The sequence below is a fragment of the Leucopleurus acutus genome, assembly GCF_964270905.1.
Source record: "Leucopleurus acutus genome assembly, chromosome: 12".
Classification (NCBI taxonomy): domain Eukaryota; kingdom Metazoa; phylum Chordata; class Mammalia; order Artiodactyla; family Delphinidae; genus Leucopleurus; species Leucopleurus acutus.
This window is the reverse complement of record NC_139154.1, coordinates 17,258,352-17,283,421: the sequence shown is the minus strand read 5'-3', so window position 1 is coordinate 17,283,421 and position 25,070 is coordinate 17,258,352. Positions and strand designations below refer to the sequence as shown.

At 45.4% G+C, this 25,070-nt stretch overlaps 1 protein-coding gene across 1 annotated transcript in view; it reads right to left on the bottom strand.

Moving 5' to 3' along the window:
- Positions 1–22,743: 22,743 nt before the first annotated feature.
- Positions 22,744–25,070, bottom strand: part of NCAPH (non-SMC condensin I complex subunit H) — a 28,761-nt gene continuing 26,434 nt past the window's right edge. The window contains exon 15 of the mRNA XM_082851348.1: positions 22,744–22,817. Coding sequence (XP_082707474.1) covers positions 22,758–22,817 — 60 coding nt within the window. The 3' untranslated portion in view covers positions 22,744–22,757. The remainder of the gene's footprint in view (positions 22,818–25,070) is intronic.

The following is a 25,070-nucleotide window of genomic DNA, read 5'->3' as shown; positions in this document are numbered from 1 at the left end:
GAAAGCTTAAAGCATCTCTTCTTATTTAATAAATGCCTTTTCATGCAATTTAACGTGTCAAACAAACCTAAGTAGTTTAACAGCTCTCTCTTAACAAGGTGAAGGAGCAAAGCCTTTGAGATTTTCCAGGAACCCTCTGCGAAATCCCAAAGTTAGTTCAAGGCCAAAAAACTTCATTTAGAATTTTATTTGGGAAGACAACATCGTCAAAAACGTAAAAACCCTCAGCTCTTTTAAAAGTGAGAAGTCTCGGTTCTCTTTAATAATTGAGTACATGAAAAAGACTAGCGTAAAGCATGGGAAGTTATTCGGAAAAGACATAAGATCTTGGTGTCGTAGGCACATTACTCGAAAGGTAAAGAAAAGATCGTTTACAATCTCTTACTAAGAGCAGACCAATAACCCGAGAAAACGTCATTCTGACAGAGAAGACTAAATGCTAGTTTTGCACCAGCGTACATTTGATATAAAGGCTCATTTTTAAAAAACTTTTATTGAAGTATAGTCGATTTACAATGTTGTGTTTAATTTCTGCTGTACAGCAAAGTGATTCAGTTATACATCTATATTATTTTCCGTATTTTTTCCATTATGGTTTATCACAGAACATTGAATCTAGTTCCCTGTGCTACACAGTAGGACATTGTTGTTGTTTATCCTCCTATTTATAATAGTTTGCATCTGTTAATCCCACACTCTGAATCCTTCCCTCCCCCAGTTCTCCTCCTCCTTGGCAACTACAAGTCTATTCTCTATATTTGTGAGTCTGTTTCTGTTTCATAGATATGTTCGTTTGTGTTGTATTTTAGATTCCACATATATGCGATATCATATGGTATTTGTCTTTCTCTTTCTGACTTACTTCACTTAGTATGACAATCTCTAGTTGCATCCATTGTTGCCGCAAATAGCATTATTTCATTCTTTTTAATGGCTGAGCAGTATTCTATTGTATGTGTATATACCACATCTTCTTTATCCATTTCTCCATCGATGGACGTTTAGGTTGTTTCCATGTCTTGGCTATTGTGAATAGCGCTGCTGTGAACATTGGGGTGCATGTATCTTTTCAGATTATAGTTTTGTCTGCATATTTGCCCAGGAGTGGGATTGCTGTATCATATGGCAACTCTATTTTTAGTTTTTTGAGGAACCTCTGTACCGTTTTCGATAGTGGCTGCACCAATTTACATTCCTTCCAACAGTGTAAGAGGGTTCCCTTTTCTCTACACCCTCTCCAGCATGTATTATTTGTAGACTTTTTAATGATGGCCATTCTGACTGGTGTGAGGTGATACCTCATTGTAGTTTTGATTTGCATTTCTCTAATAATTAGCGATGGTGAGCATCTTTTCGTGTGCCTACTGGCCATCTGTATGTCTTTGGAGAAATGTCTATTTATGTCTTCTGTATATTTTTCAATTGGGTTGTTTGTTTTTTTATGATTGAATTGTAGGAGCTGTTTTTATATTTTGGAAATTAAGCCCTTGTCGGTCATATCATTTGCAAATATTTTCTCCCAGTCTGTAGGTTTTCTTTTCATTTCGTTTATGGTTTCCTTTGCTGTGCAAAAGCTTGTAAATTTGCTTAGGTCCCATTTGTTTGTTTTTGCTTTTATTTCGATTGTTTGGGAGACTGACCTAAGAAAGCACTGATACGATTTATGTCAGAGAATGTTTTGCCTATGTTCTCTTCTAGGAGTTTTATGGTGTCATGTCTTATATTTAAGTCTTTAAGCCATTTTGAGCTTATTTTTGTGTATGGTGTGAGAGAGTGTTCTAACTTCATTGATTTACATGCAGCTGTCTAGCTTTCCCAACACCACTTTTCAGCTGGGACTTTTTAACAAAAAGACAGATTAGGCCTTCCTTGGTGGCGCAGTGGTTGAGAATCTGCCTGCCAGTGCAGGGGACATGGGAACATGGGTTCAAGCCCTGGCCCAGGAAGATCCCACGTGCTGCGGAGCAACAAAGCCTGTGCGCCACAACTACTGAGCCTGTGCTCTAGAGCCCGTGAGCCACAACTACTGAAGCCCACACACCTAGAGCCCGTGCTCCGCAGCAAGAGAAGCCACCGCAATGAGAAGCCCGCGCACCACAATGAAGAGTAGCCCCTACTTGCCACAACTAGAGAAAGCCCATGCACAGCAATGAAGACCCAACACAGCCAAAAATAAATAACTGAAATAAATAAGTTTATAAAAGATTAACAAAGAAAAACAAACAGCGTATTAGCCTGCACGGGGGAGAAACCCACGTGAAGAGTAACTCCGAGTGGTGGCATAGAACTCTGGGTTATAGAGCATCTTCAGCAAAGAACAGCCAACTTGTGGAGAAATGACAGGACAAAGGAAAGCCTTCCGAACTGTGGGGCGGCAAACATATGGGAGGAAATAATGGAGCGAGGCTTGCTTGCAGATTCCTCTGGTGCCACCTCTGGGCTGGTAAGAGTCTGTCTCCAGTACAAGGAGAATTTATGACCTGCCTTTAGGTAAAAGGGGGGATAGAGACAGCTTTGCTGCATTTGCTGCCTCCTCATTGCCTTCAGCTCCAAATTATTTTTATGTCAAAAGTCTTATTTTGGAGTGACGTTCTGGTTTCCTTCACTGGCTTAATGCTTATTCTATAATAAAACTGTTTTTCTTTTTCTTCTACCTTTTGTGGAGTGTTACGGGTTGGGAGAAGCTTTCACTTTTTATTATGTTTTTCCCAACACCGCCTTCTCCAAGGCTGCCCCCGAGTTCTTGGGAGGAGCCCCTCCTTGGCCCTCTGACCCCATCCACTGGCTCACGCAGGCCTTGAGCACAGGCTCTGGGCTCCAGAGGTCTGCATGCACTCCAGGGCAGAGTGGCCAGTTGGAAACCAGGGACAGCAGGATTCAGACATATGGAGTCATCCTTGAGAACAAGAGGACAGGACAAAGCAGAAGGAGGCTGGAGTGTAGGAGACCAAGTTAAGGCCATGGCCAGCCTAGCTAGGAGCCCCACCGACTCTCAGTGGCCTGTGGGAGGGGCCAGCCTGGATCAACTGAGCAGAGAGGCACAGGGGCAGGACCCCTGAGGGCAGGGCCCGCCTGGTGGGCGCTGGGCACAAGGCTGACTGCATTGTATGCAGGAAAGCAGAGGAGAGACCTTCATTCCAGCATCACGTGTCCTTTCAGATAACCGTTTAGTTATAACTTGAGCCTGGAGGGCACAGGTCCTTTCAGCCAGTTGTGGACGCTGACGTCACCGGTCTGACACCAGTGTCCCTGGGCCACCCTGGGCCCCGCAGTTCCTGAGGCTGAATGAGTCTGAGGCACGAAAGGCATGCTTTTGCCTGGCTGGTACACTGGGGCCATTGTTTTCAATAGATGAAAATCAGGCCAGTTGGAAGAGGTCCATTCAACCCCAGTGTTTACAGATGAAGAGCTGAGGGTCAGAGCGACAGGAAGTGACTTGCCCACGTCACAGAACGAGCTGGAGGCAGAGCCAGGGCTTGCCTGTGGATCTCAGCCCACAGGCCCAGGAAACTCCCTCCATTCTGCACCAAGATAACTTTCAGTGTGGCCATCCCAGATGGACATTTGGGTTGCTTCTACCTTTGGGCTATTGTGAATAATGCTGCAGTGAACATGGATGTGCAAATCTCTCTTCAAGACCTTGCTTTTAATTCGTTGGGGTACATACCCAGAAGTGGGATGGCTGGATCCTACGATAGTTCTATTTTTAACTTTTTGAGGAACCACCATACTGTTTTCCACGGCGGCTGCACGGTTTCACATTCCCACTAGCAGTGCCTAGGGTTCCAGCTTCTCCACATCCTCGCCAGAACTTATCTTCTCTATTTTTTTGGATAGTAGCGACCCTAATGGGTGTGAGGTGGTCCTCCTTCTGTAAGGACACCAGTCACATCGGATTAGGGCCCACCTTAACGGCTTCACCTTAACTTGATGGTTAAGATGCAAAGACCCTCTTTCCAAAGCAGGTCACAATAACAGGTACTGGGGGACGTCAACATCTCTTTTAGGACACAATTCAACCCATAACACATATTCATATATACAAAAATATATTGTTTATGTTTTGTTTTTTTACATAAACTACACTTTTTTACAATTTTTTTTTTCACGTAACAGTATGTCTTGGAGCTCTTTCCACCTCAGGATGTTCATTTTAGCTGCTGCGTGTTAGTACATGATACGGATGTTTATTTAACAGCTTCACCAATGGTAGACAGACATTTAGCTATTCGGATATTTCAAGCAAAGAATATTCTGTACAAGCCTCTCTGTGCATCTGAGTGTGTCTCTAAAGATCTAGAAATGTCACTGTTGAGTTGGAGGGTGTGTGTGTTTCTATTATGAAATATCTACTGCCCGGTTGTCCTCCAAAGAGGCTGCACCCACTTACACTTCCACCAGTTTTGCCACAATCTTGCAAACCCTTGACAGTATTAGCTCTCATTCCCTGTGGTTTGATCCCTTTGCTGCCTTGATTTGTTTTCCCATGCTGGCCTGCATCTTCTCACCTGCTCTTGGTATGACCTCTGGGGTGAACGGCCTGTTTGCATCTGTGTCACTGAGGATGAGATTCTGTTGCATTTAACAGAAAGGACAATGTCACAGTGGTTTAAACCCATATGTGTTTTGTTTTGTTTTCACATCAAAAGGATCCTATCATAGGCCTTGGGGGGCTGGCTTGGTAGCTCCAGGGTCACTAGGACCTGGATTCCTTCTGTCTTTCTGTGTCTTCTGCATCCTTAGTATGTGGCTTCCACGCTCATGGTTGCCTCAGGATCACCTCACACCCACAGTCTAAGCTGTGGTTAGGAGGAAACAGAGGACAGGCTCTTTTTTTTTTTTTTTAACATCTTTATTAGAGTATAATTGCTTTACAATGGTGTGTTAGTTTCTGCTTTATAACAAAGTGAATCAGTTATACATATGTTCCCATATCTCTTCCCTCTTGCGTCTCCCTCCCACCCCTCCAGGCGGTCACAAAGCACCGAGCTGATCTCCCTGTGCTATGCGGCTGCTTCCCACTAGCTATCTACCTTACGTTTGGTAGTATATATATGTCCATGCCTCTCTCTCGCTTTGTCACAGCTCACCCTTCCCCCTCCCCATATCCTCAAGTCCGTTCTCTAATAGGTCTGTCTCTTTATTCCTGTCTTACCCCTAGGTTCTTCATGACATTTTTTTTCTTAAATTCCATATATATGTGTTAGCATACGGTATTTGTCTTTCTCTTTCTGACTTCACATTGTATGACAGACTCTAGGTCTATCCACCTCATTACAAATAGCTCAATTTTGTTTCTTTTATGGCTGAGTAATATTCCATCATATATATGTGCCACATCTTCTTTATCCATTCATCCGAAGACGGGCACTTAGGTTGTTTCCATCGCCGGGCTATTGTAAATAGAGCAGCAATGAACATTTTGGTACATGACTCTTTTTTTTTTTTAATTCATTTATTTATTTATTTTTGGCTGTGCTGGGTCTTTTCTGTGCGTGGGCTTTCTCTAGTTGCGGCGAGCGGGGGCCACTCTTCATCGGGGTGCGCGGGCCTCTCACTATCACGGCCTCTCTTGCAGAGCTCAGGCTCCAGACGCACAGGCTCAGTAGTTGTGGCTCACGGGCCTAGTCGCTCTGCGGCATGTGGGATCTTCCCAGACCAGGGCTCGAACCTGTGTCCCCTGCATTGGCAGGCAGACTCTCAACCACTGCGCCACCAGGGAAGCCCTACATGACTCTTTTTGAATTATGGTTTTCTCAGGGTGTATGCCCAGTAGTGGGATTGCTGGGTCATATGGTAGTTCTATTTGTAGTTTTTTAAAGGAACCTCCGTACTCTTCTCCATACCGGCTGTACCAATTCACATTCCCACCAGCAGTGTAAGAGTGTTCCCTTTTCTCCACACCCTCTCCAGCATTTATTGTTTCTAGATTTTTTGATGATAGCCATTCTGACTGGTGTGAGATGGTATCTCATTGTAGTTTTGATTTGCATTTCTCTAGTGATTAATGATGTTGAGCATTCTTTCCTGTGTTTGTTGGCAGTCTGTGTATCTTCTTTGGAGAAATGTCTATTTAGGTCTTCTGCCCATTTTTGGATTGGTTTGTTTGGTTTTTTGTTATTGAGCTGCATGAGCTGCTTATAAATTTTGGAGATTAATCCTTTGTCAGTTGCTTTGTTTGCAAATATTTTCTCCCATGTTGAGGGTTGTCTTTTGGTCTTGTTTATGGTTTCCTTTGCTGTGCAGAAGCTTTGAAGTTTCATTAGGTCCCATTTGTTTATTTTTGTTTTTATTTCCATTTCTCTGGGAGGTGGGTCAAAAAGGATCTTGCTGTGATTTATGTCATAGAGTTTTCTGCCTAGGTTTTCCTCTAAGAGTTTGATAGTTTCTGGCCTTACATTTAGGTCTTTAATCCATTTTGAGTTTATTTTTGTGTATGGTGTTAGGGAGTGATCTAATCTCATAGTTTTACATGTACCTGTCCAGTTTTCCCAGCACCACTTATTGAAGAGGCTGTCCTTTCTCCACTGTACATTCCTGCCTCCTTTATCAAAGATAAGGTGACCATATGTGCGTGGGTTTATCTCTGGGCTTTCTATCCTGTTCCATTGATCTATCTTTCTGTTTTTGTGCCAGTACCATACTGTCTTGATTACTGTAGCTTTGTAGTATAGTCTGAAGTCAGGGAGCCTGATTCCTCCAGCTCTGTTTTTCGTTCTCAAGTTTGCTTTGCTATTCGGGGTCTTTTGTGTTTCCATACAAATTGCAAAATTTTTTGTTCTAGTTCTGTGAAAAATGCCAGTGGTAGTTTGATAGGGATTGCATTGAATCTGTAGATTGCTCTGGGTAGTAGTCATTTTCACAATGTTGATTCTTCCAATCCAAGAACATGGTATATCTCTCCATCTATTTGTATCATCTTTAATTTCTTTCATCAGTGTCTTATAATTTTCTGCATACAGGTCTTTTGTCTCCTTAGGTAGGTTTATTCCTAGATATTTTATTCTTTTTGTTGCAGTGGCAAACGGGAGTGTTTTCTTGATTTCACTTTCAGATTTTTCATCATTAGTGTATAGGAATGCCAGAGATTTCTGTGCATTAATTTTGTATCCTGCAACTTTTCCAAATTCATTGATTAGCTCTAGTAGTTTTCTGGTAGCATCTTTAGGATTCTCTGTGTGTAGTATCATGTCATCTACAAACAGTGACAGCTTTACTTCTTCTTTTCCGATTTGGATTCCTTTTTATTTCCTTTTCTTCTCTGATTGCTGTGGCTAAAACTTCCAAAACTATGTTGAATAAGATCAGTGAGAGTAGGCAACCTTGTCTTGTTCCTGATCTTAGTGGAAATGCTTTCAGTTTTCACCATTGAGGATGATGTTGGCTGTGGGTTTGTCATATATGGCCTTTATTATGTTGAGGAAAGTTCCCTCTATGCCTACTTTCTGCAGGGCTTTTATCATAAATGGGTGTTGAATTTTGTCGAAAGCTTTCTCTGCATCAATTGAGATGATCATATGGTTTTTCTCCTTCAGTTTGTTAATATGGTTTATCACATTGATTGATTTGCATATATTGAAGAATCCTTGCATTCCTGGAATAAACCCCACTTGATCATGGTGTATGATCCTTTTAATGTGCTGTTGGATTCTGTTTGCTAGTATTTTGTTAAGGAGTTTTGCATCTATGTTCATCAGTGATTTTGACCTGTAGTTTTCTTTCTTTGTGACATCTTGTCTGGTTTTGGTATCAAGGTGATGGTGGCCTTGTAGAATTAATTTGGGAGTGTTCCTCCCTCTGCTATATTTTGGAAGAGTTTGAGAAGGATAGGTGTTAGCTCTTCTCTAAATGTTTGATAGAATTCGCCTGTGAAGCCATCTGGTCCTGGGCTTTTGTGTGTTGGAAGATTTTTAATCACAGTTTCAACTTCAGTGCTTGTGATTGGTTGGTTCATATTTTGTATTTCTTCCTGATTCAGTCTTGGCAGGTTGTGCATTTCTAAGAATTTGTCCATTTCTTCCAGGTTGTCCATTTTATTGGCATAGAGTTGCTTGTAGTAATCTCTCATGATCTTTAGTATTTCTGCAGTGTCAGTTTTTACTTCTCCTTTTTCATTTCTAATTCTATTGATTTGAGTCTTCTCCCTTTTTTTCTTGATGAGTCTCGCTAATGGTTTATCAATTTTGTTTATCTTCTCAAAGAACCACCTTTTAGTTTTATTGATCTTTGCTGTCATTTCCTTCATTTCTTTTTCATTTATTTCTGATCTGATTTTTATGATTTCTTTCCTTCTGCTAACTTTGGGGTTTTTTTGTTCTTCTTTCTCTAATTGCTTGAGGTGCAAGGTTAGGTTGTTTATTCGAGATGTTTCCTGTTTCTTAACGTAGGATTGTATTGCTATAAACTTCTCTCTTAGAACTGCTTTTGCTGCATCCCATAGGTTTTGGGTCGTCGTGTCTCCATTGTCATTTGTTTTCAGGTATTTTTTGATTTCCTCTTTGATTTCTTCAGTGATCACTTCATTATTAAGTAGTGTATTGTTTAGCCTCCATGTGTTTGTATTTTTTACAGATCTTTTCCTGTAATTGATATCTAGTCTCATAGCGTTGTGGTCGGAAAAGATACCTGATACAATTTCAATTTTCTTAAATTTACCAAGGCTTGATTTGTGACCCAAGATATGATCTATCCTGGAGAATGTTCCATGAGCACTTGAGAAAAATGTGTATTCTGTTGTTTTTGGATGGAATGTCCTATAAATATCAATTAAGTCCATCTTGTTTAATGTATCATTTAAAGCTTGTGTTTCCTTTTTTATTTTCATTTGGGATGATCTGTCCATTGGTGAAAGTGGGGTGTTAAAGTCCCCTACTATGAATTGTGTTACTGTCGATTTCCCCTTTTATGGCTGTTAGTATTTGCCTTATGTATTGAGGTGCTCCTATGTTGGGTGTATAAATATTTACAATTGTTATATCTTCTTCTTGGATCGATCCCTTGATCATTATGTAGTGTCCTTCTTTGTCTCTTCTGATAGTCATTTTAAAGTCTATTTTGTCTGATATGAGAATTGCTACTCCACCTTTCTTTTGGTTTCCATTTGCATGGAATATCTTTTTCCATCCCCTTAATTTCAGTCTGTATGTGTCTCTAGGTCTGAAGTGGGTCTCTTGTAGACAGCGTATATATGGGTCTTGTTTTTGTATCCATTCAGCCAATCTTTGTCTTTTGGTGGGAGCATTTAGTCCATTTATATTTAAGGTAATTATCAATATGTATGTTCCTATTCCCATTTTCTTAATTGTTTGGGGTTCGTTATTGTAGGTCTTTTCCTTCTCTTGTGTTTCTTGCCTAGAGAAGTTCCTTTAGCATTTGTTGTAAAGCTGGTTTGGTGGTGCTGAACTCTCTCAGCTTTTGCTTGTCTGTAAAGGTTTTAATTTCTCCATCAAATCTGAATGAGATCCTTGCTGGGTAGAGTAATCTTGGTTGCAGGTTTTTCCCCTTCATCACTTAAAATATGTCCTGCCAGTCCCTTCTGGCTTGCAGAGTTTCTGCTGAAAGATCAGCTGTTAACCTTATGGGGATTCTCTTGTGTGTTATTTGTTGTTTTTCCCTTGCTGCTTTTAATATGTTTTGTTTGTATTTAATTTTTGACAGTTTGATTAATACGTGTCTTGGTGTATTTCTCCTTGGATTTATCCTGTATGGGACTCTCTGTGCTTCCTGGACTTGATTAACTATTTCCTTTCCCATATTAGGGAAGTTTTCAACTATAATCTCTTCAAATATTTTCTCAGTCCCTTTCCTTTTCTCTTCTTCTTCTGGAACCCCTGTAATTCGAATGTTGGTGCATTTAATGTTGTCCCAGAGGTCTCTGAGACTGTCCTCAATTCTTTTCATTCTTTTTTCTTTATTCTGCTCTGCAGTAGTTATTTCCACTATTTTATCTTCCAGGTCACTTATCCGTTCTTCTGCCTTAGTTATTCTGCTATTGATTCCATCTAGAGTATTTTTAATTTCATTTACTGTGCTATTCATCATTGTTTGTTTCATCTTTAGTTGTTCTAGGTCCTTGTTAAATGTTTCTTGCATTTTGTCTATTCTATTTCCAAGATTTTGGATCATCTTTATCATTATTCTGAATTCTTTTTCAGGTAGACTGCCTATTTCCTCTTCATTTGTTAGGTCTGGTGGGTTTTTATCTTGCTCCTTCATCTGCTGTGTGTTTTTTTGTCTTCTCATTTTGCCTGTCTTACTGTGTTTGGGGTCTCCTTTTTGCAGGCTGCAGGTTCGTAGTTCCCGTTGTTTTTGGTGTCTGTCCCCAGTGGCTAAGGTTGGTTCAGTGGGTTGTGCAGGCTTCCTGGTGGAGGGGACTAGTGCCTGTGTTCTGGTGGATGAGGCTGGATCTTGTCTTTCTGGTGGGCAGGTCCACGTCTGGTGGTGTGTTTTGGGGTGTCTGTGGACTTATTATGATTTTAGGCAGCCTCTCTGTTAATGGGTGGGGTTGTGTTCCTGGCTTGCTAGTTGTTTGGTATAGGGTGTCCAGCACTGTAGCTTGCTGGTTGTTGAGTGAAGTTGGGTGCTGGTGTTGAGATGGAGATCTCTGGGAGATTTTTCGCTGTTTGATATTATGTGGAGCTGGGAAGTTTCTTGTGGACCAGTGTCCTGAAGTTGGCTCTCCCACCTCAGAGGCACAGCACTGACTCCTGACTGCAGCACCAAGAGCCTTTCATCCACACGGCTCAGAATAAAAGGGAGAAAAAGTAGAAAGAAAGAATTAGTAGAAGTAGAAAGAAAGAAGGAAAAAAAGAAAGGAGGGAGGGAGGGAGGAAGGAAGGAAGGAAAAAAGAAGGATAAAGTAAAATAAAATAAGATAAAAAATAAAGTTATTAAAATAAAAAAATAATTATTAAGAAAAAAACGGATAGAACCGTAGGACAAATGGTGGAAGCAAAGCTATACAGAAAAAATCTCACACAGAAGCATACACATACAAAAAGAGGAAAAGGGGAAAAAATCATAAATCTTGCTCTCAAAGTCCACCTCCTTAATTTGGGATGATTCCTTGTCTATTCATGTATTCCACAGATGCAGGGTACATCAAGTTGATTGTGGAGATTTAATCCGCTGCTTCTGGGGCTGCTGGGAGAGATTTCCCTTTCTCTTCTTTGTTCTCACAGCTCCCAGGGGCTCAGCTTTGGATTTGGCCCCGTCTCTGCATGTAGGTCGCCGGAGGGCGTCTGTTCTTCGCTCAGACAGGATGGGGTTAAAGGAGCCGCTGATTCGGGGGCTCTGGCTCACTCAGGCTGGGGCAGGGGGAGGGAGGGGCACGGAGTGCGGGGCGAGCCTGCGGCGGCAGAGGCCGGCGTGACGTTGAACCAGCCTGAGGCACGCCGTGCGTTCTTCTGGGGAAGTTGTCCCTGGATCCCGGGACCCTGGCAGTGGCGGGCTGCACAGGCTCCCCGGAAGGGGGGTATGAATAGTGACCTGTGCTCGCACACAGGCTTCTTGGTGGCGGCAGCAGCAGCCTTAGCGTCTCATGCCCGTCTCTGGGGTCCGCGCTTTTAGCCGCGGCTCGCGCCCGTCTCTGGAGCTCCTTTAAGCAGAGCTCTTAATCTCCTCTCCTCGCGCACCAGGAAACAAAGAGGGAAGAAAAAGTCTCTTGCCTCTTCGGCAGGTCCAGACTTTTTCCCGGGCTCCCTCCCGGCCAGCCGTGGCGCACTAACCCCCTGCAGGCTGTGTTCACGCCGCCAACCCCAGTCCTCTCCCTGCGCTCTGACCGATGCCCAGCCTCAGCTCCCAGCCCCGCCCGCCCCGGCGGGTGAGCAGACAAGTCTCTCGGGCTGGTGAGTGCCGGTCGGCACCGATCCTCTGTGCGGGAATCTCTCTGCTTTGCCCTCCGCACCCCTGTGGCTGCGCTCTCCTCCGCGGCTCCGAAGCTCCCCGCCTCCCGCAGTCTCCGCCCGCGAAGCGGCTTCCTAGTGTGTGGAAACCTTTCCTCCTTCACAGCTCCCTCCCACTGGTGCAGGTCCTGTCCTTATTCTTTTGTCTCTGTTTTTTCTTTTTTCTTTTGCCCTACCCAGGTACGTGGGGAGTTTCTTGCCTTTTGGGAGGTCTGAGGTCTTCTGCCACCGTTCGGTGGGTGTTCTGTAGGAGTTGTTCCACGTGTAGATATATTTCTGGTGTATCTGTGGGGAGGAAGGTGATCTCCATGTCTTCAGGACAGGCTCTTTTAAAGAACTTTTCTGTTGGTCCCACTGACAAGACACTGGCCAGAACTGAGTCACATGACCCACTTAGGTGCAGGGAGTCTGGGAATTGTAGTTTTCCAGCTGGGTACACTGCCAGGAAGAGGGGCTGGGTAATGGGTAAGTGACAGCAGTCATTGCCCCAGGATCCTGTCCTGTTCTCAAAGAATGAGGAAACTGGAAAGAGTTGTAGGCGTGTTGGATCGGGGCCTGGCGGTAACGGCGGGTGACAAGGGAAGGGGCTCTTCCACTTCCAACAGCACCTCCTTCCTGTCTCAAGAGCAGGGTTCCCTCCGACAGCAGCAATGCTTGCGGGGGCCCCAGCACCCCAGCGATGAGAAGGCCTGCGGGGAGGAGGATGGAGGGGGCAGGAGAGCAGCCCCCGGGACACTCTGCACCCGGAGTCAAGGGGCGTGACTGCTGAGAACAGATAACGTAGACCCAGGCCCCTAGCCCCGGCAGTGGAAGGCGAGGTTAGATTAGAGCAGAGGCTGGGAGGGAATGTGGGTGGGGCCCAGCGGGACCATCGGGGGCCTGAGGCTCTCCCTGGAGTTGCGGTGCATGGCAGCAGTCCTTCGGAGGGAGGCTGGGGAACCAAGGCAGACGGTGGAGGTGTTTGAGGTCCCCCGGGGTCGCCTTCACCAGGAGAGCCTCTGAGGTGGGGGAGGGGTGGGTGGCTCAAGGGGGCACAGGGCCCACAACGGCTCCTGTCTGGGACTCGAGACAGGCTTCTCCGAAGCACAAGAGTGTAAGAGGGAGCGGAGGGGAGCCGGGGGAGAGAGGCCGGAAGGGAAACCCAGATGAACCGGGGCCGGGCAGATGGAGCTTTTCACTGGCGCAGTAGTGGAGATTAAAAGAAGAGATGTTCTAGGCTTGAAAAGATGAGGGAAGAGGGTGGGGCAGCTGGAAGAGGGAAGGGGCCTGTGCCTGGGGATGGGGATGGCAAAGGGCTGCAGTGCCCCAGCCAGGTCCGCACCCCTCATTCAGTGCCTCTGCTCCTGCTGTCAGCCTGGAACACCCTTGGCCAGTCTCTGCCCTGCAAAGGCAGATGGGCATTTATCTTTATTTATATTGCATTGGCCAAAAAGTTCATTTGGGTTTTTCCATACGTTTTTGGCCAAGAGTAGGTAAACAAATACAAATACAAATAAATACTATTTCAAACAAAAGTAGGAAGTGATGGATAAAGTTTATATTTTACCGTAGGACAAGAAAATTTAAGCATAACATATTCCCTGCCCGTATTGGGCCCTCCCTAACGTGCATCTGCATTGTGCATTAATCAGACCTCCTCAAAGGTGGGAATGCCTGCTCCACCGAAAAGATCAGTGTTTTATTATCCTTCTTCTCATGCCAGCAGTTTAACTCCTTACAAGATGAATTTTTCCTTCCTAATCCTGAAAGGGGTCATGGTCACCTACTTCACCTTGTACAGGCAGATCTGGTCTTTAGTGAACGTTATGTAAAATGTCAGTGTGCTATTTGGTGTACAATCCCTTGTCTTGAAAATGTATATGATTGTGCCTTCGACTTCTAACAGGCGGAACCGTCTTCAAGAGTTTTCTGAAAGACTGTCTCCCAGGTTACAATCCCCAGGTTGGCTCCAGTAAGATACTCTATTTAGATTGACTGTTGATTAATTTTTTGGCAATAGAAGGAAGGAAGGGTTTTAGAAATCCTTAGCGATGAGACCCACCCTGTGTCAGATATGAAGTAACCATCTCTCAGCTCCAAACCCACCGCCTATTCTCTGCTGGGTGATGCTGCGTCTGGTGCTCTGCAAATCACGTTTCTGCCTTGCCAGCCACTCCCTGTCAGTTTATGCCTAGGAGAGGCATGTGAGGGAGAGACTGCAGGGCTGGCGGGAAAGGGACCTGCCCCCTGCCCCACCTCCCCACCCTGTGAGGGTCCCCAGCCACCCTGCTTACCCACCCCCAGCAGCGGCTGTTCCTTCCTGAGGCTGCAGTTGGCAGCTTTTCTAACCCTCAGACCCAGCTTCACCGTGTCCTGTGGAAGACACTAGCATTAGCCGAGCAGCACCCCTCGGGGGTCAGAGTCTCCACTCTCTGGAGCCCCTCTTCGAAGTCTCTGAGTTTTTCTTTGTTCCCCTCCCTGGCTTTCCCAGCCCTTGGGGTGGGTGCTTCTGGGAGTTGCTACTTACCTGATACCTTAGAGTGAGAGTTCTCTTTTTACCCTTTCAATATCAACAACTCTTTATACCCAGTGAGCAGTTCTTGTTACAGGTAAGTTCCCTGTACATGTATCAGGTTTCTGTCTCCTGACTAGACACTTGCTGAAACAACACCCATCTCGATTTTAACGTAGGAGGTGACTGAGATCCAGAGGCAGTACCATGAATTCAGTGCTCTTATTCATCTGTAAGAACAGAGAGATGGTTTCCCAACTGGGCTTCCTTTTTTTTAAAATTAATTTTTATTGGCATATAGTTGATTTACAATGTTGTGTTAGTTTCTGCTGTACAGCAAAGTGAATCAGTTATACATATATCCACTCTTTTTTAGATTCTGTTCCCATATAGGTCATTACAGAGTATTGAGTAGAGTTCCCTGTGCTCTACAGTAGGTCCTTATTAGTTATCTATTTTATATATAGTAGTGTGTATATGTCCATCCCAGTCTCCCAATTTATCCCTCTTCCTGCTGGGCCTCCATATTGACAAAGTGTAGCAAGGATGCCCACCGTGTAGCTCAGCATGTCCATCTCAGTGTCCTCCTTTCTTTCCACACTGGCCGCCTCTCCTACTGGCACACGGGGACTTTCCACCTTCATGTCTATAGGTGCCCACTCTCTCCCCATGACCTGTGTTCCTGCCCCAATTGCTCCTTCGGCAAGAGGGAGGGCAGCTCTGATCCCTCCACCTTGCCCTTCAGGGCAGGGTCCCCCTCTTCTCTGGTTCTGCAATATTTTTAATTCCTGAGGAACTGGCACCAGATTCCACTTGGGCAAACCCAGTTGTATACGAATTCTGTTCATTCTCATCCAGGGAAAAGTATCTCTAGGAGAAAGATTTCTGTTAGGAAAAATAACTCTGGGCTTGGATTCAGAAGATCTGAACAATTTGCCCCAGAGCCTCCTGGCAAGCAAGGAAATTTGGAAGACTGTTCTGTTTCCTTCCTGGGGAAATAAAATAAGCTTGTGTAGCAGAGCTCCAGAAGGAAACTTTCCAGCCAACCATCCCCCCAAAACAAAGGAAGTTTATCTACATTGGAAATGTGACCCCAACTGCCCACTGCAGCTCCACTGCTGAGATGGGGCAGGGATATCATAAACAAGAAGAGACATTTAATCCAGAATGAACAGGGTTGAGATATCAACCCACTGAGAGAGAGGCCCCGCATGGCCTGTGAGAGTTCTGCTAGAGAGATACAAATGTGATATTGTCCCATTTAATCTGACAAAGAGTTTTTCCCTTCCTGATTTGAGGATTTATTCATGTGAAAATCTTACAAAGGGACAGAAATGCAATCCCAACCTTTTGTTTCATAAATCTTTTTTTTTTTTTTTTGGCTGCATCGGGTCTTCGTTGCTGTGTGCGGGCTTCCTCTAGTTGCAGCGAGCGGGGGCTACTCTTGGTTGCGGTGCGCAGGCTTCTCATTGCAGTGGCTTCTTTTGTTGTGGAGCACAGGCTCTAGGCACATGGGCTTCAGTAGTTGCGGCACTTGGGCCCTAGAGCGTGTGGGCTTCAGGAGTTGCGGCACGCAGTTTCAGTAGTTGCGGTGCACAGGCTCAGTAGTTGTGGCGCACAGGGTTAGTTGCTCTGCAGCATGTGGGATCTCCCCAGACCAGGGATCGAACCCACATCCCCTGCATTGGCAGGCGGATTCTTAACTACTGCGCCACCAGGGAAATCCCTCATAAATAATTTTTCCCTTTTTTTTTCTTTGCGGTACGCGGGCCGCTCACCGTTGTGGCCTCGCCTGCTGCAGATCACAGGCCCCGGACGCGCAGGCCCAGTGGCCACGGCCCACGGGCCCAGCCGCCCCGTGGCACGCGGGACCCTCCCGGACCGGGGCACGAACCCGCGTCCCTCGCATCGGCAGGCAGACTCTCAACCGCTGTGCCACCAGGGAAGCCCTCTCATAAATCATTTTTAATGAAAAAAAAAAATGTGATGAAGTCAGGGCTGTCACAAGAATCCAAGGTGAACAGTGTGTTGATGGTGGAGTCCAGAGGAAGGCGGGTTGCTTCTTTAGTCAGATGTCAATAGTGCACCCAGCACATCTGAGGTGCTGATGAGTAAACGGAGACTTCCTCTCTGCTTTGAATCATCACTAGGAAACAGGACTCTGGCCTGGAAACTCCGATCCTGGAGTCCTAGTCTTACAGAATAGCAAATGTGTAGCAAATTCTAGTAGGAAGCAATGAACTTCCTGTTTGCCTCAGCAGGGGATTAAGAAAGAATATTACAAAAAAAAAAAGGAGTATTACATCTGTAAAATTATTGCAGAAGGTCCTCTAATAGGTATCATTATGCTTGTACAACTTCAACTTTCCCCAGACCACCTCTCTACATACTAGGCCTGTGAATTAGGCAAAGAAGGGATGATTATGCCGATTTGACAGTTGAGGAAACTGAGGCACAGAGAGGTTAGGGGTCTGGTCCAGCTTCCCATTGCTGGGTCCTTTTAGAGCTATGATTACACACACACACACCCGTCTTGTGTTCTATGGTTGTTCACTGATTGTCACATTTTGTTCAGTTTTACAAAGGGATCACTTATTCATTCAACACATTTGTTTGTTTATTTTTGGCTGCATTGGGTCTTCGTTGCTGCGCGGGCTTTCTCTAGTTGCAGAGAGCGGGGGCTACTCTTCGTTGCAGTGTTGGGCCTCTCATTGCGGTGGCTTCTCTTGTTGAGGAGCATGGGCTCTGGGCACGCGGGCTTCAGTAGTTGTGGCTTGTGGGCTCTAAAGCGCAGGCTCAGTAGTTGTGGTGCACGGGCTTAGTTGCTCCATGGCATGTGGGATCCTCCCAGACTAGGGCTCGAACCCGTGTCTCCTGCACTGGCAGGCAGATTCTTTGCCACTGCGCCACCAGGGAAGCCCTCAACACACATTTATTGAGTACTACTCTGTACGTTTCTCTTTTTTCTTTTTTAATTGAAGAATAGTTGATTTACAATGTTGTGTTACTTTCAGGTGTACAGCAAAATGACTTGGAGATTATATATATATAATATATATTATATATAATATATACATACACACACATACTCTTTTTCAGATTCTTTTCCATTATAGGTTATTACAAGGTACTGAATATAGTTTCCAGTGCTATACAGTAGGTCCTTGTTTATTTTATATATAGTAGTGTGTATCTGTTAATTCCAGACTCCTAATATATCCCTCCCTACTTGCCCCTTTGATAACCATATGTTTCTTTTCAATGTCTGTGAGTCTATTTCTGTTTTGTCAATAAGTTCATTTGTATCATTTTTTAATTTTAAAAAAATATATATTTATTTATTTGGCTGCACTGGGTCTTAGTTGCAGCATGTGGGATCTTTCTTTGTTGCAGCATGCAGTATCCTTCAGTTGCAGCATGTGGGATCTTTTTTAGTTTCGGCATGCAAACTCTTAGTTGCAGCATGCATGTGGGATCTAGTTCCCTGACCAGGGATCGAACCTGGGCCCCCTGCATTGGAAACACCTGAGCCCCCAACTACTGGACCACCAGGAAAATCCCTGTATCATTTTTTTAGATTCCTCATGTGATATATAGTTGTCTTTATCTGACTTAATTCACTTAGTATGATAATCTCTAGGTCCATCCATGTTGCTGCAATGGCATCATTTCATTCTTTTTATGGCTAAGTAATATTCTATTGTGTATATATATATACCACATCTTCCTTATTCATTCGTCTGTTGATGGACATTTAGGTTGCTTCCATGTCTTGGCTATTATAAATAGTGCTTCAATGAACACTGGGGTACATGTATCTTTTCCTATTATAGTTTTCTCTGGATATATGCACAGGAGTGAAATTGCTGGATCATATGGTAACGCTATTTTAGTTTTTTAGGGAACCTCCATACTGTTCTCCATAGTGACTGCACCGATTTACATTCCCGCCAACAGTGTAGGAGGGTTCCCTTTTCTCCACACCCTCTCCAGCATTTGTTATTTGTAGACTTTTTAATGATGGCCATTCTGACCAACGTGAGGTGGTACCTCTTTGTAGTTTTAATTTGCATTTCTCTAATAATTAGCAATGGTGAGCATCTTTTCATGTGCCTGTTGGCCATCTGTATGTCTTCATTGGAGAAATGTCTAATTAGGTCTTCTGCCCATTTTTTGATTGGGTTGGGTGTTTTGTATTGAGTTGTATAAACTGTTTGTATATTTTGGAAATTAAGCCCTCGTCGGTAGCATTGTTTGCAAATATTTTCGCCCAGTTTGTAGGCTGTCTTTTCGTTTTGTTTATGGTTTCCTTTGGCTGTGCAAAAGCTTGTAAGTTTGATTAGGTCCCATTTGTTTATTTTTGCTTTTATTTCTATTGCCTTGGGAGACTACCCTAAGAAAACATTGGTTCACTTTACATCAGAGAATGTTTTGCCTATGTCCCAAGAGTTTTATGGTGTCATGTCTTATATTTGTCTTTAATCCATTTTGAGTTTATTTTTTTGTGTGGTGTGAAGGTATGTTCTAATTTCATTTATTTACATTGGCTGTCTAGCTTTCCCAACACCACTTGCTGAGGAGACTGTCTTCTCTCCATTGTATATTCTTGCCTCCTTTGACAAAGATTGACTCTAGGTGTGTGGGTTTATTTCTGGGCTCTCTATTCTGTTCCATTGATCCATGTCTGTTTTTGTGCCAATACCATGCTGTTTTGCCTACTGTAACTTTGTAGTATTGTCTGAAGTCTGGGCGGGTTATTGCCTCCTGCCTTGTTCTTTTTCCTCAGGATTACTTTGGCAATTCTGGGTCTTTTATGGTTCCATATAAATTTTAGAATTATTTGTTCTAGTTCTGTGAAAAATGTCATGGGTAATTTGATAGGGATTGCTTTAAATCTGTAGATTGTTTTGGGTAGCATGGCCATTTTAACAATATTAATCAGAAGAGATTTTTAATTAAACACAAAGCAAAAAAAACCCAACTGCACCTGGAAAATGTACGCGTTGCAAATTTGTGGTTTACTGGCCCAAGGGAGCTGCCCGATTGCACAGCTATGGCTGTGGAAGACGGTGTGTTATTGGCTAAAGGGGCCAGAACTCAGAGTTCAGGCTTAGGGAAAGCAGCTGGGAATTTGAAAGGGAGAAATCCTGGCAGTGTGAGACCCTCGGCAGAAAAAAGATAGAAACGCTTGAGCATCAGCTGCCTTCCCCAGCTGACAGTTCAACTAGGTGTCTATGGGGGGACACCTGGTGAAGAGCAGCTTACTCTTGGGAGAGAGCTATGTGGAGCAAGAGCTGTGAGTTTGATGCTCCTCCCCCTGGTGCATTCCCCAACTACTTGCATCTCACCTGGAAAAAAATCTGAAGCTGGATGGGCTGGAAGGACAGAGCCCAGAGGGGGTGGAGGAGCTCGAAGATGGGGGAATCTCTATCCTAACAAGGAAGTCACGGAGAGGATGATCCCATCTCTGCCCAGATCCTTGGTCAATCTCCAAATTTTGCAGGCAGAGGGAAGACCTATGGAATCAGGCCTTAAAAGCAACAGTGGGTAGCTATAAGAACAGATACCAATAACTTCATACCATAGGGGATACAAAGTTAGCAGTTTGAATCCAACTCTTACTTGAGTAAATATCTAAGCATCTTCAGAAGAACATGATAGAATCCAAAGTCACTACAACGTTTTATCTGATATCCGATTTTCAACCAAAAAGTACTAAACATGCAAAGAAACAGGATTATATAATCTATATTAAGGAAAAAGAGCATTCAATAGAAATTAATGCTAAATGGGCCTGGATGTTGGATTTCGCAAAGACTTCAAAGTAGCTTTTACAAATATGTTGAAAGAATTAAAAAGAAAGTATGTTCAGGGACTTCCCTGGTGGCGCAATGGTTAAGAATCCACCTGCTAATGCAGGGGGCGTAGGTTCGATCCCTGGTCCAGGAAGCTCTCACATGCCGTGGAGCAAATGAGCCCGTGCGCCACAACTACTGAGCCTGCACTCTAGGGCCCGTGAGCCGCAACTACTGAGCCCGAGTGCCACAACTACTGAAGCCTGTGCGCCTAGAGCCCATGCTCTGCAACAAGAGAAGCCACCCAATGAGAAGCCCGCGAACCGCAGCAAAGAGTAGCCCCCACTCGCCACAACTAGAGAAAAGCCCACGTGCAGCAACAAAGACCCGAGGCAGCCAAAAACAAAACTAAATTAATTTAAAAAAAAAGACCACATATTGTGTTATGATTTTATTTATATGAAATGTCCTGAAGAGGCAAATCTGTAGACAGAAAGTAGGTTAATGGTTGCCTTCCCCTCACAACCCCTTATCTTGCTGCCTAGAATATAATGTGATGGCTAGATTCCAGCAGCCACATTGACACACAAGGATGAGGGTTACACATTAGGGATGGCAGAGAAGAAGCTGGAATGCTGGAATGATCCTTGGTCTCTTTATGAGTTCATGGAACCACCACACTAGCTCTGGACTACCCACCTCCTAATGTACTTTACATGAAATAAACTATCTCACATACCCACTTATTTGGGTTTTTAATTATACGCAGCCAAATGAATGCTGACACAGCAACCATATAAATGAGGGAGAAGCTTGCGAGAAGCAGAGTGGAGGGGAGGGGAGTTCACTGAAGAAGCTGTTAACACTCTTGCCAGTTTTATCGGCAGCTCGGCCCCTGCCTAGACCCCGCTACAGAGAAGTATGCTGGACTGAGAGAAGGGGCAGGCTTGGCTAGTTCTAATCCTGGGAATAAGAGCAAAGCAAGAGGACCAGCACTCCCCCGGCCTGGGAAAAGATGCTGGAGGCTTCAGCCAGCAGGACAGGGTATGAATTTATTTATTTAGCTGCGTTGGGTCTTCATTGCTGTGCGCGGGCTTTCTCTAGTTGTGGTGAGCAGGGGCTACTCTTCATTGCAGTGCGCAGGCTTCTCACTGCGGTGGCTTCTCTTGTTGCAGAGCACAGGCTCTAGGTGCGTGGGCTTCAGCAGTTGTGGCACGTGGGCTCAGTAGTTGTGGCTCATGGGCTGTAGAACGCAGGCTCAGTAGCTGTGGCGCATGGGCTTCGTTGCTTCGCGGCATGTGGGATCTTCCCAGACCAGGGCTCGAACCCGTGTCCTCTGCATTGGCAGGTGGTTTCTTAACCACTGTGCCACCGGGGAAGTCCAGGACAGGGTATGGATTCTCACTCGGCATCACTGCTTTTCCTACTAAAGCATGTCCACAAGTCTAATCCTCTCAATACAGCAGAGTAGCTAATATTTTGGCCATGATTTGGAAAGCACGTTCCTAAGGGGAAGGGATTGGTTTTTGTTTTGTGTCATTTTTGGCCTAGGAGCAAGTTCTTTATTATCAGGAGTAATTACAATTATATCCTTCACTGCTTCTGACCTATCATCCAAACTCTCTGTTTACCCAATGAATGGTGACAGGATACTTGGATCAACATCTACAAGTATTGAGCCTGTGACTTGAGCCCATATAGTGTAGTAGCTAAGAGTAAAGATCTAGAAGCAGATTTCCTGGTTCAAGGCCAACCTCTTGACAGCTGTCTGCTCTTATGTGAATTACTTTACCTTCGTGCACCTGTTTCTCCTCTGTAAAATGGGAGCCGTAACAGTTACGTTCCTCACAGGGATGCTAAGAAGGCCGAAAAAGTCATCCACAGAAGGTACTTAGTAGCCACTTAATGTTTGCAATTTTTACTATTATCACCCTTTAGCAGAATTGATAGGCCCAATGGACCCAATCTTGAAATCCCCACTCTGCCACAAGACAAATCACCTCAGCCCTTAAGTACTTCCTGCCTTATACTGACACGTGGGTCTCTGGTCCAGCTAACAAGTCTGCCCCCCCTTGAGCATAAGGACATGGTCTGATACTCATGTAGTGGGCACTCAAATAGTTTACCAAGCAAATTATTCCAAATGATTTTATTTTTAAGCATTATATATACATTTATAAGCACACTTGTGATGTACTTTATACACATGGATTTGGTAGCTGTTAAAGGACAAGTGCCTACTGGGAAATTCCTTTCTACAAGAATAAAGTATGGAAACAGAACAATTTAGGAGACAAACTATTATACATGGATACAAAGAATGGACACAGTTGCCTAATCAAGGATAGTAAGGACTCTCTCCTCCCTCCTAGGTGGTCACCACAGAACAGAAAACTTTAATCAAGGACAGAGCGTCAGGCAGCTGGTTCTAGACAGTGAAGGAGAGAAGGGAAGAGCAGCAGACACACAGCGCAGTCAGCTGCAGCCTTGCCACCAGCCCACGGCACTGAAGCACCAAGTGCAGGCATCCTGGCCACTGAGGAAGCACGGGCTTCTCTCCCCACGGACTCAATCCCCCTGCCGCACCAGAACATCGGAAAGGTCCTCAGTTCCTTCCAGCTTTAGATTCTGAAGGAAGATCAAACACACATGAACTTTGGTATCCACAGGATACAAGAATCAGAAAACAAACTCGGGGGAAACGAGGTGATGACTACAAAGAACAAGGTTTGTCCCATGACTATAAGTAAAACTGTCACAGCAAACATAATCTGCATGAAAAAGCTGGTTCCAAATCCTTGCCAACTGCAGGGGGAAAAAAGCAAGCCTGCTCTGATTTCCACAACAATCTCCGTCAACGGTCTAAGAGCTAAGCTCTCGGCCCTGGAAGGAGCTGTGGGAAGTGATAGGGAGGCCACCAGGGGCCATGGCACACGTGTATCAGCCCTGCCATGCATGACCTTCTCCAGGCCCTTCCCTCACTGCTCGGGAACCTCAAACCTTGGCGATGGCCATGACGGCCACGCTCTCCCTCCCATCTCTGCACAGGCCTTTTCCCTGCTCCCACTGCCTCCCCGATCCTCCCATCGCCCGGATCCTTCACCAGCCCCAGGCAACTGTCCCCTCAGGACTAAATAGCTGTCAGAAGCCCTTCCTCACACGGAAGCCCAACTGCACCAGGACCATCGCTCCCTTGCCTGGCACTGGAGGTAGGCATGGTGTGGTGGTACACCTTCCTCTCCTGCTTAAGATGGAAAGCACAAACCTCACCTCCCAGGTGACAGCTGAGGGGGAGCTCGTTACCAGAGCGGTAGATGAAGAGTCCAGATGGGCATGAAAACCTGGGAGCAGGCAGGCCTAAAAGGGGTCACATTCTGGCACAAGGTGTTGTAAGATTTCTCTTGGTGGCTCTAAGCTCTGAGTTACCCCAGGTCCCTGCAGATTATCTGGTAACTGTTGGCCAGCGTTACCAGTCAGATCTTCTCCAATAGCCCAAAGCTCAGCCCAACAGGTCATGGTCTATGGGCCATCTCCTGATTCTGCAAATGCTGAGCCCCCTGGGGCCCCTTAGAGAAATTTGGTCCCAGCAAAGCAAGAGAAGCTGGCTCTGCCGCTGGGGGAGGCGGGGTGGTGCCAGAGCCAGAGCACACGGACCTCAGTGAAGCCTGGAGTCCCTCATGCTTTCCAGCCGTGTGTCTGCTTGGCCCCAGTCTACTGGGAACCGAGCGGAGGCGCTGAAGCTGCTCTCTCACAGCAGAGACACGCGGCCCAGGGCAGCACTGATCCTCCAGCTGCTGCGACTGAGTGAAGTCACTAACACATAGAATTTGGACTCGGGGTAAGTTTCTGAGCTTTGGTGGCACCCGACATTTTAGGGGAATGCGCGGGCTAGGGGAACACACCCAGTGGGAGAGTCCACCAGCACCTATGCCCACTAGGATGCTGTGAGATTCCAACCTCACTCAGAAAAGCTTAGCAGGGACTACCCTGGTGGCGCAGTAGTTAAGAATCCGCCTGCCAAGGCAGGGGACACGGGTTCAAGCCCTGGTCTGGGAAGATCCCACATGCCGCAGAACAACAAACCTGTGCGTCGAAACTACTGAGCCTGCGAGCCACAACTACTGAGCCCGTGCTCCACAACTACTGAAACCCACACACCTAGAGCCCATGCTCTGCAACAAGACAAGAAACCACAATGAGTAGCCCACGCACTGCAATGAAGAGTAGCCCCCACTTGCGCAACTAGAGAAAGCCCGCGCGCAGCAACGAAGGCCCAATGCAGCCAAAAATAAAAATAAAAAATAAATAAATTTATAACAACAACAACAAAAAGCTTAGCAGCGTTACTTTGAACGTGTCTAGCCCCAGCACTAGAGATGCTCATGGCATATGCTACAGCCCAGCCCACAGTCCTGGGGACACTAAAGGACACCAAGTCTCAGGCAGCACCAAACGCATGGGCTTGCTGGCTGCCTCGCTGGGGTGCCTCCCGGGAAGCGGGAGTGCCACCGGCCCCTGAGAAGATGGGTCTCGCCTGCTCCTCAGTGACTGCCCCACAGCCGCTCAGCCGTCGGCTGGCCGGGCACAAGGAGGAGCCGGCACACTGTCACAGTCAGCACTCCTGCTGTCTTCCTCCTGCGAAAGACATCTCTAGTCCCGAGACATCCTTCATAGCCCATGGCGGCTCAGCATTGCTGGCGCTGCCTCTACGTCTCTGCTCTCTCCCTGAGTCTGTTTCCATCCAGCCTCATCTCTCCCCTCTTTTCTCCGCCACGTTTCCCGTGTGTCCTGACGTTAGCACTGGCAGGATTTGGCCTTTAAAGCCTTTGACACCCAGTGATGCAAAAGCACCTTATGTTTCAAGTTGGGAACTGAAAGATC